The sequence below is a fragment of the Microtus pennsylvanicus genome, chromosome 21, assembly GCF_037038515.1.
Source record: "Microtus pennsylvanicus isolate mMicPen1 chromosome 21, mMicPen1.hap1, whole genome shotgun sequence".
In the NCBI taxonomy this organism is placed as follows: domain Eukaryota; kingdom Metazoa; phylum Chordata; class Mammalia; order Rodentia; family Cricetidae; genus Microtus; species Microtus pennsylvanicus.
The window spans coordinates 16,494,631-16,510,740 of NC_134599.1; the positions used below are offsets into that span (position 1 = coordinate 16,494,631).

At 51.4% G+C, this 16,110-nt stretch overlaps 1 protein-coding gene across 3 annotated transcripts in view; it reads right to left on the reverse strand.

Annotated features, from left to right (window-relative positions):
- Adcy3 (adenylate cyclase 3) overlaps positions 1 to 15,532 on the reverse strand; it is a 72,620-nt gene extending 57,088 nt beyond the window's left edge. Inside the window, exons 1-2 of one of the 3 annotated variants that reach the window (XM_075955498.1) lie at positions 15,396 to 15,532; positions 14,119 to 14,962 (exon numbers count right to left, since the gene is read on the reverse strand). In XM_075955498.1, coding sequence (XP_075811613.1) covers positions 14,119 to 14,793 — 675 coding nt within the window. In that variant the 5' untranslated portion in view covers positions 14,794 to 14,962; positions 15,396 to 15,532. Of the gene's footprint in view, positions 1 to 14,118; positions 14,969 to 15,340 lie in introns of those variants that run through there. The other 2 variants (XM_075955499.1, XM_075955500.1) reach the window with 2 other exon arrangements.
- Positions 15,533 to 16,110: the final 578 nt, after the last annotated feature.

Genomic DNA, 16,110 nt, shown 5'->3' on the forward strand with positions numbered 1-16,110 from the left:
ATGTTATGTGACTATATTTCCACCCGAAAACATATCCCAAACTCTGCCATGGCTGCCAGAGTCCCACTGTGCCCCACGCAGTCAACTTCCTCAATCCCTTCCAGTTCCACAAAGGTACCACAGCTCTCCTCACGCCACAAGGACAACATCCACTGTCACCTACGCTTACCCAGTCATTGCCCTCTTTTTAGACTATGGTGCCACATACTCTGACACACAGCTATTTAGCCATTGTGACAATAATTCATAATTTCACATTAATCATGTTGGACATCCTCTGGGAATTAGCCTATTGGGATGCATTTTAATCTACAAAACTTGGCCTTGAGAGCAGGCACGCCATGGTTTCCTGGGAGCGTGGGCAGTGTTCCTTGTCACTGTCCACCTCCACTTTCTTGGCTATAAAATGCCATGGACAAGGGCAAGCACCTCACAGAGGTGAAAGGAGGACTAATGGGCACGCTACAGGGAGACGGTACTTTAAAGGCTTATGTACATGTGATTCCTAGCCGGGTGGCCGTAGTGCACACTTTTAATCCCAGCACTTACGAGGCCCAGGCAGGTGGATCTCTGGTTTGAGGCCGGCCTGGTCTACATGATTCTGGAATAGTTTGGCATCTTCAGAGATGCAGGCTATGAGGAAGGCCAGTGGGTCCGCAGAAACACAGGCGCAAAGACCAATGACAAGCTTCCGGAGCTGTGCGTCCCAATTCCTAGGGAGGAGGGATGATGGCCAAGCACAGAGAACCAGAGCAAGGCCATGAGAACCTATGGGGCTGTTCCCCAGCCTGTGTGCCCAAGGATGCTCACCATTTGCATCCGGACCACTTTGATTTTACATCAAAGAACCGAGAGAGATCATCTAACAGAAGGGTTTTCTTGACCTTCTCCACGTCACACCTGAGACTTTCGTTGGGTCTCCCAATCCCCTGCTCCAACAAAATAAGGTAGAAAGAAAAGAGTAGGCAATCACAGCCACGATGAAGTGGGGTGGGGATGGGGGCCTGCATCAGAACGACATTGAAAATATACTGTCCTCTGTCCTCCCAGACAGCCTCCCAAGTGTCTCTCTTTCGCCGCCTGTGCCCCATTCCTGCACTGTTGGCTGAGGGATTCCCCTTGATAGAGGCAGTCGTCAGAAGCCACGCCTAGCAAACAAAGCCGAGGTCACTCCAGAGTTTGGTTTTTCTTAATTACTATTGGGAAAAGTTCAACCGTTGTGAAGCTGCCCATTCTGAGGGTGTTTTGTTGTTGTTATTGTTTTTGTTGTTGCCTTTCTTTTGTTATACTTTTGTGTGAGAGTCATGAATACATACGCGGGGGGAGGGTCCCACGCCTGTGTGCGCAGAGGCCAGAGAAGCAATGCCCGGTGCCCTGCTCTATCACAAGGCAGAGTCTCTAACTGAACCTAGAGCTAGGCTGGAAGCCAGCAAGCCCCAGTGATCCTGTCTTCCCTCCCCACGGAGCTGGCATTACAACCATGCTCAAGACCATGCCTAGCCTGTGCCATGGATGCCGAGATCTGAACTCAGGTCCTCTCGCTTGCACAGCAAACATTCCTGCCTGCTGGGCTCTCTCTCCAGCCCTGGTGTTCTCTGGCGGTTTGTTTTCATTGTTGTTTGTTTTTAGTGACCATTCTGAGCCAGGTAGAGACCGTTGTCCATCTGTAACCTCAGCACTCAGTAAGTGGAAAAGAGAAGAGTGTAAATTCAAGGTCATCCTTGGCTACGTCCTTCCTGAAAGCAACTTCAGGGCCAGCCTGGCTACAAGAGATCTTGTCTCGAATAAAACAAAATAGACAAGATAGCTAGACAAAGTAAATGTGGGTATTTACTAAACAGGGAATGAGCATCTAATCCCACAGTTGGGGTAGTCGACCAGCAGAGCATAGGGCCATACAGGGAGGTTCACCCGCCTCTACCCCGCTACCACACAGGGAGGTACACTCTGACCAGGCTGGCAGCAGCTATCGTTGGAATACGGTTTTATTCCTTCAAAATTCATGTTGATTTTTTGACTTCTGATCCCAAGGATTATGAAGGAGACCAGTGGAGGGTGAGCTGAATGGTTTTTCAGGTTTGCTTGGTTTTGTTTTGTCAACTTGACACAACCAGGGTCATTTGGGATGAGGGAACAAAAATTGAGAAAATGCATCCATCAGATTGGCTTGTAGGAAATCTGGGGGGCAATTTCTTGATTAATGATTGATAGAGGAGGGCCCAGCATATCAGTGGGTGGGGCCACTTTTGGGCAGGGTGGCCCTGGGTTGTCTAAGAAAACCAGCTGAACTGAGCAAGCTATGGGGCCCAAGGTTTCCCCTACGGCCTTTTCTTGCCTCCAGGTTCCTGCCTTGAATAAACTCTTTCCTCCCCAGCTTGTTTTAATCATGGTGTTTACCATGGCAGCAGAAACCCAACCAGGATAATATAGCCTTTCAAACGTAACCAGGTCCTTAAAAAAACCAATGTCTTTCTTGTGGAATTGGGTTGGTTCTCTGGATTATGATAAACTCATAATTTCTTCCTCAGTATCTGGCTTTCTGGCAGGAGTTGAAGCCACACAAGGGCCTTGCCAGAAGTAGACCAAACACCATGTTCTTAAACTTCCCAGTCTCTAGACTCATGAGCTATGAATACTGTTGTTCTTTATGAATTACCAGATCTTAGATGTTTTGTTACAGGAACGGAAAATAGACTAAAACAGTTACTAAGCCAGTCTGCCAGTCATTTGGGAACCTGGCCTGGCTCTCTTGGGTAAAAAAACGTCAGGCCTCAAGGACAAGCGAGGGGCCCGCCTAGAGCCAGTCACGAAGCTGCCGACAGTGGCCGCCCCAGTCTGACTCAGCTGGCACTGAACTGTGTATCTCGAGAGCCGATCTTGAAGAGACAAGTCAGCAGCAAACCACAAACACAGAAGTCTTGATGTTCAAGTCCAATCTCCCTGGCCTGGGGTTTTAAACAGAGGTAAAGGGGTGAGGGTGGGCCCTTCTCAAATGTGTCTTCAACATCTCTAGTTTACAGGAAAGCGTTCTTCAGAAAGAGGAGGAGAGAAATGTTTCATTTCTAATTAAAGCACCTTTCTTAGGAGCCATGAGGAGGAAAAAAAAGAAAGAAAGAAAAACTAAAAACATAATCCAAAGGATAAAAAGGCATCAAGACAGAAAACAGACAGGAGGGGAAAGGAGAGAAGCAACAGACGCAGCTGGAATATGTAAATGACAATCACAAGAAAAAAAGACAGGAATGATTAATAAAATTAATGAGTAAACACAGGCCCTACGGTCACATTCTGCTATATTATTCAGAAGTTTAAGAAATCAAAACATGTTTAATAAAGCTTCCGAAGGAAAAGAAATCGGTAGAAAAAGAATGGATAAACTTGGCCAGGGTTATTTATAGATCAAAGGTGAGAGATGGCTGCCAGGACTAAATGGAATGGAGAAATAATTTAGCCAGGCATGGAGGCACAAACCTATAACCTTGGCCCTCAAGTGTTTGAGGCAGGAAGTTGATGAGTTGGAGGCCAGCTTAGGCTAAGATCAAGGGAAGAAGGGAGGGAGGGAGTAGGGACAGAAGGAAGGGGGGAAGGAAGGAGGGAGAAGGGAGGGAGGGAGGGAAGGAGGGGGGAAGGAGGGAGGAAGGGAGGGAGGGAGGGAGGGAGGAGCAGGTATTCACACAGAGCTCTGCAGTTTATAAGGTATCATATGTACCTTCACCAGGCAACAGAGTATCACACCTGTCCTTGTTTATCAAGGTACAAAATGCTACCAGACATTAATGGTTTCACAGGCCACCTGTGTCATGCAGACCCCCAGCAGGCACAGAGGTGGCCGAGGGACACTTGTCACTGAGGACTCTACACAATGGCTGCTTCCCAGCACTGGCTCTGAAGCCCTCTTCCCCCTGGTTCTATCCTCTCTCCCCAAGAAGCCCCTTCTCTTCCCATCCTTCCAGGTCCCCTTAAATGTTTGGTGATTACAACTGGATGTCTGAAGGTCTCTTGACATGGTATGCAGAAGGAATTCAGTAATTGCCCAGGGACTAGTCCGACTCCACAAGCAGATCACACTATGCTGGTGGGCGGCCCTGCGGGCATCCTCCTTGGGTGACCCTGACAGGCGCTTATGCTGCCTTGAGTATCCTTGAGCCCACGAGCCTGGTCCATGCACATGCAAACCAGATTCATTCCGTCCCCAGCTCAAATTCCTTCAGGACAGTTCCATCATTGTGATAATAGAGGCCTTGCTTGGTGAGGATGTAGTGCCCATGAATGAAACCCCAGCACCCTGTAAATCAGGTGGTGCATGCCCGGAACCCCAGTGCGTGGCAGAAAGAGAAGTTTGGTTACTCTCAATTACATAGAGAGTTCGAGGCTAGCCTGGGCTCCATGAGCACCTGTCTCCAAACAAAAATTGAGGTAAAAACTGTGGGGGCTGCAGCTCAGTGGTAAAGGATCTCCCCAGGATGGGCAAAGCCCTGGATTCAGATCCCAGGACTAGAGAGAGGTGGAGACAAAGAGAGAGACAGAGATAGAGAGAGACTTAAGTCCTTCCCCTACCTGGCTCTGTGCCTATCCCTCCAGTTCCCACCACCCAGTCATGTTCTTGGTACATGGTGATTGATCCTAACCAGTCTCAAGCAACTGTGAACACCTATGGCCCTATTTCCATTGTTCCACCTGGAAAACTCCTATTGATCCTTCAGGACCCTTCTCTCTCTCTCTCTCTTTCTCTCTCTCTCTCTCTCTCTCTCTCTCTCTCTCTCTCTCTCTCTCTCTCTCAAGATAGACAGGGTTTCTCTGTAGCTTTGGAGCCTGTCCGGGAACTAGGAACTAGCTCTTTGTAGACCAGGCTGGTCTCGAACTCAAGAGATTTGCCTGCCTCTGTCTCCCGAGAGCTGGGATTAAAGGTGTGTGCCACCACTGCCCAGCTCAGGACCTGACTCAAAAGCAGCTCAGAGGCCTCTTCTGGGTCTCCCTGGACAGGGATTCTTCTGTAGACAGGATCTGTTCCGCTGGGCTCTGCACACACAGGTGATGTGATCACACATTGTACACTCCCCATCCTGAACATTCGCTGTTCTGGCAAAGTGTCTGGTGAGTAGCAGAAGGCGTGGGAGTTTCTCTCCAGACAGAGGAACATGGGAGGTGAGATGGTCACTGCTCCAACCCTGCTCAGCGGAGCTCCTGAGCCACCTCATGCAGGCGCTTGTGCCCGAGGACCAGACTAAAACTAGGCCGGTGGAATGTCAATGACCCCTGAAATCCCGCCTTGGTTGCTGCGTTTGGATTGGGCCGGGGAGGATATTTGTCACCAAGTGGCAAAGGAGTGATGGTCAGCAGTCTCAGAGTTCAAGAAACTGCGAGGGCTGGAGAGGTGATTCAGTGGTTAAGAGCACTAGTCACTCTTGCGGAGGACCAGAGTTTGGTTTTCAGCACCCGCATGGTGGCTCACAACCATAACTCCTGTTCTTCTGGCCTCCAGGGATGCAAAAACATGCAGGCAACAAAACACTCATACACAGAAAATAAAATGAATAAATCTTTAAAAAGAAAGAGTGTGAGGGGGCTGGAGAGATGGCTCAGAGGTTAAGAGCACTGACTGCTCTTCCAGACGTCCTGAGTTCAATTCCCAGCAACCACATGGTGGCTCACAACCATCTATAATGAGATCCGGTTCCCTCTTCTGGCATACAAACATACATGGAAGGAATGTTGTATACATAATAAATAAATAAATCTTAAAAAAAAAAGAAAAGAAAGAGTGTGAGAGTTAAATCTTGCTTTAAAAAAAAAGTTACCCCTGGGCTGAGCAGTGATGGCTCACGCCTTTAATCCCAGCACTTGGGAGGCAGAGGCAGGCGGATCTCTGTGAGTTCGAAGCCAGCCTGGTCTACAGTTCCAGGACAGTCAAGGCTGTTACACAGAGAAACTCTGTCTCAAAATAAATAAATAAATAAATAAATAAATAAATAAAATTACTCGTAAGCCACTTAGATCAATGCCGGGGCATTTCCTCAGTCCCAGTGAGAGATGATGAGGGTAAAAGGAAGGAAAGGAGAAGCATTCGACAGACATTTACTGACCAACAGATGCAACCAAGGCCCTGCAAGGGATGTTCAGGGACTCCGCGACAGGTCTTTCTCTTCCTTGAAGCATGCGACAGCCTACCAAGAACGCGACATTGCACGTGTCCAAAAGATGCACATACGCACCCTGCCTGAGCTGCTGTGTGCAGAGCAAGGTCAGACTGGCACCAGGGTATAGCTAGATGGCATCTCTTGAGCAAGGAGTGGCTTCCTGTGTCCTGGCATGATGTCCTGGACATAAGGTCTAGCTCATGTTTGAAAGGGCAGAAAAACTGGGCATGGTAGCATCCACCTGTAACCCCAGTGTCAGGAGGAGGCAGCAGGATCAAAAGTTCAAGGCCAGCTTCAGCCTTCAAGCCAGGCTGGGCGATATGAGCTCTGTCTCAAAGCATTTTTTATTTTTTTTAAATCAGGAAAACAAAGTCTTCCCATGCGTGGAAGGCACAACAGGACCCAAGCAGAAGAGTCTGTGAGCCATCTTCCCACTAAGGATAAAGCAGTTTCATACACCTTTTGGAAAACTGAGCAACCACACGGAGGTCTGATGGAGGCTCTTAGGGGAGGTATTGAGACAGAGTCTTCGGTATGTAGCTCAGCCTGACCTCAAGCCTGTAGCCCTCCTGCTCCTGCTCAGGCTCCTAGGTCCAGGATCACAGGTGTGCACCACCATCCCCCACTGAGAACCAGAAGCTTAATGGAGGCAAACACAGCCCCGTTCTGGACCACGCATCCAACGTCTTAAGTCTCCCACGGCTGCTGAACATCCTGAATCTCGCATGGCCAGTAAGATGGCTCAGCCAGTAAGGTGACCTGAGTTCAACCCCCAGAACACACAGCAGAGAGACCTGACTTCCAAAGGTTGTCCTCTGACTTGCATAGGTGCGCCATAGCATGTACACCTGTTACGGCGCTCATACATACAAACTCATCACACACACGTGCACACACCATGATAATTAATAAAATAGGCCACAAAAAAAATAACTTAAGGAAATAACTAAATTTAAAATAAATAAAATAAAATTAAGGCCTTTCTCCCTAGGGATACTTTATGTGCCCCCTAGCTTGGGACAGCCTCAGATTAACTGTGACTAAGGATGCATGATCTGGTGAGGGGACAGGTGGGAAATGACTGAATGACTATTCTAGGCTGGCCCACCCGAATGAGATCTGTTGTTAGACATAATCTGGAAAGTCTATTGGCCATACCACCTCCATGCCCGCCTCATCCTATGTCACCCTCATATTAGAGAGTAAAATCAATTTCCTCTTGCACCAGAACCGGTCTTATACTGTTTTCACCAATATTACTGGGGCGACAGTCTTTAAAAACTGGATGCTGCCACTTTCTCCCAGAGGTCACGGGCTGTGAGGGAGCCCCAGAAGTCCACATGCAGAGATATCAAGGCTGCAGAAGCAGGGCAAGGAGAGCCAATCACAGACTACTGAGTGAAACAGGCCCTGTAGCCAAAGAAAGGGACCCCAGATGGTGCCACATGAATCAGGAAACAACCCAGAGGACCCCGAGAAACAAACTGCTTGAGGACCCCAGGCTTTGGAGGTGCTAGGCAACAACGGATAACTGAGAAATACTACACAAGAGGCCCCCCTACACAGACAGGCTGCGGAGAAACGAGCCATCCCCGATTAGTGAACTTCTTAGAAAGCCCAAAGTGAATGATCTGTCAAGCATGCTTATTTCTGAGGTACCACGCATTTCCAGAATGGCTTTATATTACAACGAAGGGGATGATACAGCCCAGTGAGGACAGTCACCGTTAGAGACATCAGTGGCCACGGGCGAAGTGGTGCTGCTATCCTAACAACTTTGTACCGAGACCAGCATATGATACTCGCTGCCCCGAGCAAGAACTCAGTCACTGTGGCCACCTGGTCACCTTGCACCCACGGACAGGGTGTCATCCTGAGTGTGGCCAAGGCACGCAGGTCTGAACTGTGACTAAGGATGCATGATCTGGTGAGGGGGCAGGTGGGAAATGACTGATTATTCTAGGCTGGCCCACCCGAATGAGATCTGTTGTTAGACATAAACTGCAAAGTCTATGGCCATACCACCTTGAATAGCCAATCTCATTTCATCTTGGAAGATAAGCAGGGTCTGGTCTAGTTTAGTACTTGGATGGGAGCCTGAATAACAAGAAATCTAGAATCCTAGTGATTCTCACAGAGAACTTACTAAAGCCCTGGAGAGAGAGTATGGGTTCATGTGTGCTGGTGTGTGCACACACGTGTTCATACAAAGCAGCCTCACTCCCCATAAACTGGTCCAGCCTGAGCTTCTGTTTCCCTTAAAAAAAAATCCTGGCTGTCTATAAAATGCTGACCTCCCCTTCAAAAAAAATCGCAAACATGGGAACACCAAAGCTAACCACAAAATGTTAGTGAAATAATGTGGGTGAAAGGTGGGCCCTAGATTGCCTGTGAACCATGACGACACACCAGGAAAGCTCTGTTTACATAGAGATAAGGATCAGAAATAACCACAGAGAAATGTGACCAGGGAGAAGGGACTGAGTGGGGTTTCTGCAGACCATTTATGTGTTCAGTAATTCATCACCCTTCAATCACCAAGTTGGACCCCATGGCCCACAGCTCCTTCCTCTCATCTTCTCAGGATCCCAGGCCCACCTCCTTTGATGCCCAGCTATATCCTCTTCAAAGAGGGAGAGCTGTCCTCTGTCACTCCCGGACAGCGGAAGAGCTCAGGGCCCAGGGGCTAAAAAACGAGGTTGAGTAGGCCTTCTCCTGAGTCTGCCTCCAGCATGTCTCCCACATCCGGCTTCCTCGTTGCCAAAGTGCCCAGGCCTGAGCCCAGACCCACTACCCTCCTCTTAGAACAGGCCCCTCCACCTCACCCTTCTCCTTTCCCACACCCACCTGACCATGGCTTCACAAAGAGCTTTCTGTTACAGGCTTCCCCCCTTCTCTGCACCCACTTTCCAGGAGTAGAGGGGACGGCTCCTAACACATTCCAGGGCTTCCCATCTCTTGGGCACTGGTCTTTGACAATGCTCAACAAAGGAATTGGGGCAATCAGAGTAACGAGCAGGCAGCTCGGATGCCTAGCCCCAAAGCCCCTCCACATGGCTTACAGGTGACTCTCCACCTAACCCTCCCTGCCTCCCCGGACTGTACAAGCCCCGGGACACTCATCTGTGAAACAGAGTTGAACCTCCAGAATGGGGATAGTGTGCGTATTTATACACATTTAACTCTCGCTGTGGGCAGGACTATCTTTGGAAGCCTTATCCCCTCTCCCATCATCCTCTTTGCTGAAACTCTCCAGGACCCCCCAGAGCCAAAGTCTCCCTCCCTAAGGGGGTAACTTGCTGTCTCATTCATAAGCCTCCGAGGAGTCTCTTCACAATCTCCTCAAGGTTCATCTTGCAAATGAAGACATCAACAGGCTACTCATTCCGCTAGAGACCTTTGCTCCCAGACAGCCCTCCTGCCATGAAATCAGTCTACAAACTATTTGTCAGGGATCCCTAGGCCCTCATTTCTTAACGACACACAGCAGAAGCTACCAGAAGCCTGTGAGAATGTGCAAAGGTCTCTGAAGCGGTTACCGGCCAGAGATGTGTTCACCCCCATCTCGGCTATATCTTCCACCCTCCACCCTTTCATGATCCCTTCGTCCCCAGCCGTCAGCTGCCGTTCTGAGTCTTGCCTCTGTGGCTTCCTTGCCTCATCTCAGGAGCATTTAAGGCAGCCGAGGGCAGGCTGTGCTATAAGAGGCATAGATGTCAGAACCCAGAAGCCGGAGCCTGTAGCTCCTCCTGACTCACCCTTCCGCTCCAGTCAGCCCTAGGCACAGCCTGAGAATCCCACAGCTGATAATCCCAGGGCTGGCCCTCTGTGCCCCAGACCCAAAGGCTGCAGGGCTCTACTCTTCACTCTGTAATAAATATTCTTTCATTACCTAATCTACAAGGCCCCAACACCACCTTAATCCCTTTCACCCAACTGCACATGGTCTCCTCACTGGAACCCCATCTGCTGGCCCCTTGAGAAGAATCCAGGACAAGATGTCAGGTTGCTCCAAATCCCATGTCTACCTCTAGCCCTTCCCCCATAGAGCCAAGTACAGGCATGGTGTGTGTGGGCTGTAGGAGACTCTGGCACCAATCTGGCATGGGAATCATTTCCTTGGTGCTGCTCCCAGCTATAACCAAAACCACAAGGCCCAACCAGAACCACAGGTGTCTTCTATGAAACGGAGCCACCTCCACGAGCCAGGAGAGAGACCTCGCCAGAGTCAACAAGCAAGGAGAAGAAAGAGGAGGAACACATGGGCAGGACTTGAATAAGAAAGTGAGCCCAGGTGGGTCTGAGGAAAGTCTTGGGCGCTTGCCTGAGATGGAGGACCTGAATGCCTGGCCCCCTTTCCCCTGCCCTTCTCATTCTCGAAGGAGTTCCCATCCCACAGGCTGGAGGAGCAAACACTAGGATGAAAGAATGACGCTTTTCTCCACGCCCCAGGGACATGGGTCCTAGGTATCCGTCCCCATAGCAACGCTGCACGGACCTTGGTTTCCACGGTACTCAGAGATGGGATGCAAAAAAGCTGTAAGGGAAGGCAGACTTTGCTGAGTGGACCTGGGAAACTATGCACCTTGTGAAAAGTCACATTGTGGGGCTGGAGAGACGGCTCAGCAGTTAACAGCACTGGCTGCTCTTCCAGAGGACCCAGGTTCAAGTCCTAGTACCCACATGGCAGCTCACAACTATCTGAAACTCTAGTTCCAGGATTTCTGGCATCCTCACACAGACACACATGCAGGCAAAACACCAATGGACATAAAATAAAAATAAACGAAACATTAAAAATCAAAAAAGAAAGTCACGTTGGTCCCAAAGAAGTGACTCAGAAACTTCTGGAACACATACTAGAAGCTTGACCTCCAGCTTCTTATCTCAGGCTCCCAATTTAACCTTGGGAGGGCCTCCCTTCTAATCCCAAAGCCAAGTTGTTCCAGGCAGGGTTTCATGTCAAGATCATGTTCCCCTGGGGTACAAAATTCTTATTATACATTTTTTTATTTTGTAAATGTGTATTTATGTGTTATTGGGGGGGGGGAATTGGAGATCCAATTCAGGGAGCCTTGAGCGTGCTAGGCAAGCAAGCATTCCATCACTGAGCTATGCTCCCAGCCTCGAGTATCTTTACTCTTGAGTTACTATTTTTACCTTTTCCCCCCGTTCCCAACTGGGGCCCTTATTTCTTTGCAGCCCTGGTCTCTTTTAGGACCAGTAATCCTGAGTTCAAAACTGACCTACAGGGACCCAGGCCACACCTATAACCCACCCTATTGCGACACTTTGGAGCCTCCAAGTTAGGTCTCTTGCTGACTGGAGATGGTGAGGCCCAGAGTGACATGAGCCTGAAGTATCAGTAACACAAACCTCAGAGCGAGGGGCCTCAGACTAAGTCCAGGCTCCAAACCAAGATGACGATGCTTCCATTGACCTGAGGGACAGAGACCCAGGGTCTCTACAAGCTGGGCCTTCCACAGAGATCTGGGTGACAACAAACAGGCAGAGGCAGGGCTTGTCGCCGGTAGACAAGGAAGAGAAGGCAGGATCCTGCTCTCAACTAAGGAGACAAATTCCCACCTCCATGTGGGAGCCCTGATCAGGGAGTCAGCACACCTGGGCTGTCCCCTCATTTCTGCTGCCAATGAGTAGCAGCTGCCAATCTGTGATTCCATCCCTAGGAACCTGCTGGGGCTCTGGACTAGATGCTCTCCCAGGCCCTCACCTGTACTAACACTTTCTGATCATTTCTAGAACAAATCAGAAGGCCTAAGTAGAAGATCAGGCAGAAGAGTGGAATATCTAGGCACCGCTCAGTGCGGGCCAGTTTCCATAGTCTGGCAGCGGCTCTGTCTGAACTTCAGGTATACCCTTGCTCTCCTGGCCCCTAGGTGGTCACCACCAGCCCCATCCCTCACCACAAAGAGCAGAAGCAGGAATCTTCCTGGACCACATCCTGGAAACAGCTTCTCCTTGTAATCTGGTCAGTGGTTCGCTGGCCCCTGGGGACACACTATTTACAGTCACTCAAGTCTGCTCCCCACTAAACCTAGAATCTCTGTCATGGCAGAGCCCCTGTGTGCCCATCCCAGCACTCTGGGCAGACCTAGGCTGAGGATTGAACACTCAACTTCACTAGAAGATGCTTTTTGCACCCCAAATATTTCCAGCCAACAAGCAGGTCTAGGTGTGGTCAGAAGTGGGGGGAGGGGGTTCTCATCTGATTTGTTCCCTTAATGAACAACACACTGGGGAGATATACCCAAGGCCCAGGGACCCTGGCAAGAAAAAGAAGAAATGCTTATTTATTGGAAGGTAATGGTTCAAGATATTTCCCCAAGCCCCAAATGCTGCCAAATCTAACTGTCCTGACCAATTCCCTGTAGCAATGGCTATGGGCATTCTCCTCGCAACAGAACCATCCATAAGCAGAGACACAAGCTGAAGCCACCAACCCAGAAAGCTACAACAACGACAGGTGTTCACAAGAGAACACCCAATACCAGGAAACAAACAAAACAAAAACATGGTGGTATCCCACAAACTCCCATGGGCTCTAGCCCAGTGCCGAGCCATGCAGAAACCTTCTGTGAAATTAGCTGAGCATGATAGCCCACATCTGTAACCGTAACACGCGGCAGGTAGAGGCAAAAAGGATCAGGTGTTCAAAGTCATCCTCAGTTGCAGCAAGGCCATTTTAAGCTACATGATATCCTGCCTCAAAATAAAAAATAAATTTTAAAAAAGATCTGTGAAATAGGTTCCTCCCTGACCCAGAATGGGAAAACAGAACTTTGAACTGAGACCTTTAAAAAAAAAGTTAAAACCGGGCAGGAGTAGCACGTCTTTAACCTCAGCACTCAGGAGGCAGAGGCGGGTGGATCTCTGAGTTCAAGACCATCCTGGCCTACACAGCAAGTTCCAGGACAGCTAAGGCTGTTACACAGTGAAACCCTGTCTCAAAAAAAAAAGTTAAACCCCGACAGAAGCCATGTTTTCCTCTAAACAGCCAGGAGGCAATGGACTAGGCCCCCAAAAGTTCTCTCATCAGCCACCAGATGTAACATTGGGGTCACTGTAGGCTATGCCCCAACCTTAAGCAGACCATGATAAAGGCTTTGTTGAGATGTGGGGAAAAGAACTCCAGAAGCAGATAAAAGATACCCGATGATAACTGGCCACTTCCCAGTTCTCAGGTCACGTATGGAAAAGTGGAAGGCGTGCCATAAGATGGAATCCAGCGACTCACATCTCTGGGGAGCCCCTACAGGAGATGACCAGATGCATTCAGACAGCCCATCTTCAGTCTCTGGGTGGCTCTGGCTGTCTGCCTCTCTTAGCACTTGGTGGGAACAAAAACTAGTAAAGCTGAAGGCGAATTTTCCACCCCTTCCAGCATTAATAGCCCACTAGGACCAGCAAGCTCCACACCAGAGTGGCTAAGGCAACCGTCCCCAGTTGTGTCCCCATACCCTGACTTCTAGGGGAGACCACCTATCTGCTGGTGATACTCTGAGCTCTGGGGCAGAAGCACGATATCTCTGATAACCACATCTGCTCCTTACAGCTCCTCACATAACCCAACCACAGGCTTTCACCCGCGTTCCCTTGCATTTTGGTAACAGCCATTTCTGCATGCAGGGCTGACAGTATCCCCATCTGACCGAGAGTACTGAGCTCGCACAAGTCAAACCCCATCTGGAGTAAAGCAAAGACAACTAGAGATCAGAATTTGCCTTGAGAGGTCTCTTGACCCGGGTTCACTGATGGAATGGCAGGACGAGACTAGGGGCGGTGACCTACGCCACTCAGCACAGGTGGCTTTGTGGCCCAGAGGCCCAATGTTTTGCATCCTTTCTCTAGGGCAACCCCGGATGGCATGGGGGTGCACACCCTGGGGGCATCGAAAGCAATCCCACCTGGGTGAGACCTGGGTGGAAGGGGAAGGCACAGGATGGAGAAGGGTGGTACTCACCTCCCTCAGCAGCTGCATCCCTTGCAGCTCATCTTGCTGCTGCTGGGCCACGGTGACCCCCAAGACGAGCGTGTGCACAACACAGGACACCACAGAGATGATCACGATGGGGCTGAGGCTCAGGGGTAGCGTGATGAAGAAGGAGAAGACAAAGAAGGCCTGCCAACCCACCGTGTCGCTGGCTGCGTGGGCACGTGAAAAGTTCAGGCCCAGGTATGAGAAGATCTGGGCTGTGATGAGCAGCCACAGCAGGTAGGGTATCACTTTGCGGCTCACTCGGTCCGGGAGCAGCCCCTTTTTACAGAGCACAAAGAGGATGATGTCCAACACCAGACCAATGCCGGCCACCATGAGGGGCGCCAACTTGTCGCTGGAGAAGACCACCGCGCACATGACCACCACGTAGCAGTCAAAGAGGGCCGCAAAGACCACCAGCACCAGCAGTGTCTCATGGCGCTGCCTTTTGAAGTAGGTCTGATAGAGGTTCTCCAAGGACTCAGGCACGAAGGTCAGCCGCATAAAGCGAGGCAGGCACAGGCAGGACCCCGAATTCCGCACAGAAATTTCATGGGTCCGGCCGACCCCGCGGTCGGGGTCAGAGGGCAGGCTAACTGAGTACTCGGCAGAGTACTCAGCCGAGTACTCGGGATCCGAGAAGCCCTGGTTCCTCGGCATCTTGACTGGTGGCAGCTTCGAAGGAACGAGGGAGAAGTCCGCGTCAAGCCGCTCACCAGGTCTTCCAAACTGTGGAGGGTGGGAAGGCTCTTCTTGGTTAGGGATGAAGGGCGTACACCTGGGGCAGGAATGCTGGATGGGTTCCCAGGACACAGGTGGCACCGATCATCTGCAACTTAAAAGGACATGGCTAAGTGGAAGCGCCTTTTTCCTTGCCACCCACCCCACCCCTCACACAGATCCTTGGTTACACAAACCTCCAACCCCACAGCCTCCCAAGCACGCCCACACACACTCAGTCGGGTCCACGCCAGACACCCGGTTTCCTGCCTCTGGCTTCTGGAGGGGCCTAGCCACCTCTCCATCCCTCGCCTGCCAGGCTCTATCCCTGACTTCCTCACCTAAAGTCCCTCCAGGCCCAATTCCTCCAAGCTGAAAATAAAACGTGCCTGGAAGGAGCAGGGGCGGTCCTGGGGATTCCCGCATCTTCCTTCTGTTTACTTCCTTTTCCCCATCCAACCCAGGGAGACTCCAACCCCTTCCCAACCTCTGGCTCTGCAGCATCGCGGAAGCCCAGCCCTGGATCCTGGCTTGGCGCTGACCTGTATGAGAACTCGGGAGCCGCGCGCTCCGGGCCGGGACTGCGGGGCCGGGTCAGGCGGGTTTCAGCGAGCCGCAGGCTGCTCCCCGCAGCGCCGCCGCGCCAGCTCGTCCGCCCGGAGCCGGAGCGCGGCTCCCCTCGCCGTCAGGCCCCGGGTCGCACCGGGAGAGGCGCGGGGCTGTGGCTCAGCATCCGCGGGCGCAGAGAACGGTGGCGGCGCACGCTGCGGATGGCGGGCCCAGGCCGGGGCAGCCTGCCAGCATCCTCTTCCCGCACGCAGAGCGAGCCAGCCGAGTCCGTGCGCCGCGCTCTGCACACTGATCCACGCGCGCCGCAGGCCCCAGGAGGCGGGCGGCCCCTCCCCGCCTTGTCGCCGCCTCCTAGGCGCGGGGTGGAGGAGCCCCCTCGCTGTCCCCAGTGTCCCCCACGTCCCAACGCCCGGCGACAGCTGCGTGGAAACACCGGGTGGGTGGCAGAAAGGAAGGAATAAGGCGAATCCACACTTTGCCTCGGGCAGGCCGTGTTACGGAGGATCAAAGCCGGGGATGTGCACTCCCTGCAGGTGAGGCGTGCTCGGGGCACCCCCTTTTTCAGCCCTGGCTTCCTTCCGGGGCCATGAGAGGCCTGGGCTGAGGTTTGGGGGCCGCTCCCAGGGTAGGCGCGCCCCCGTCTCAGTGTTCCCGCCCACACTGGCAGCCCAGACATCTAAGCGTGGG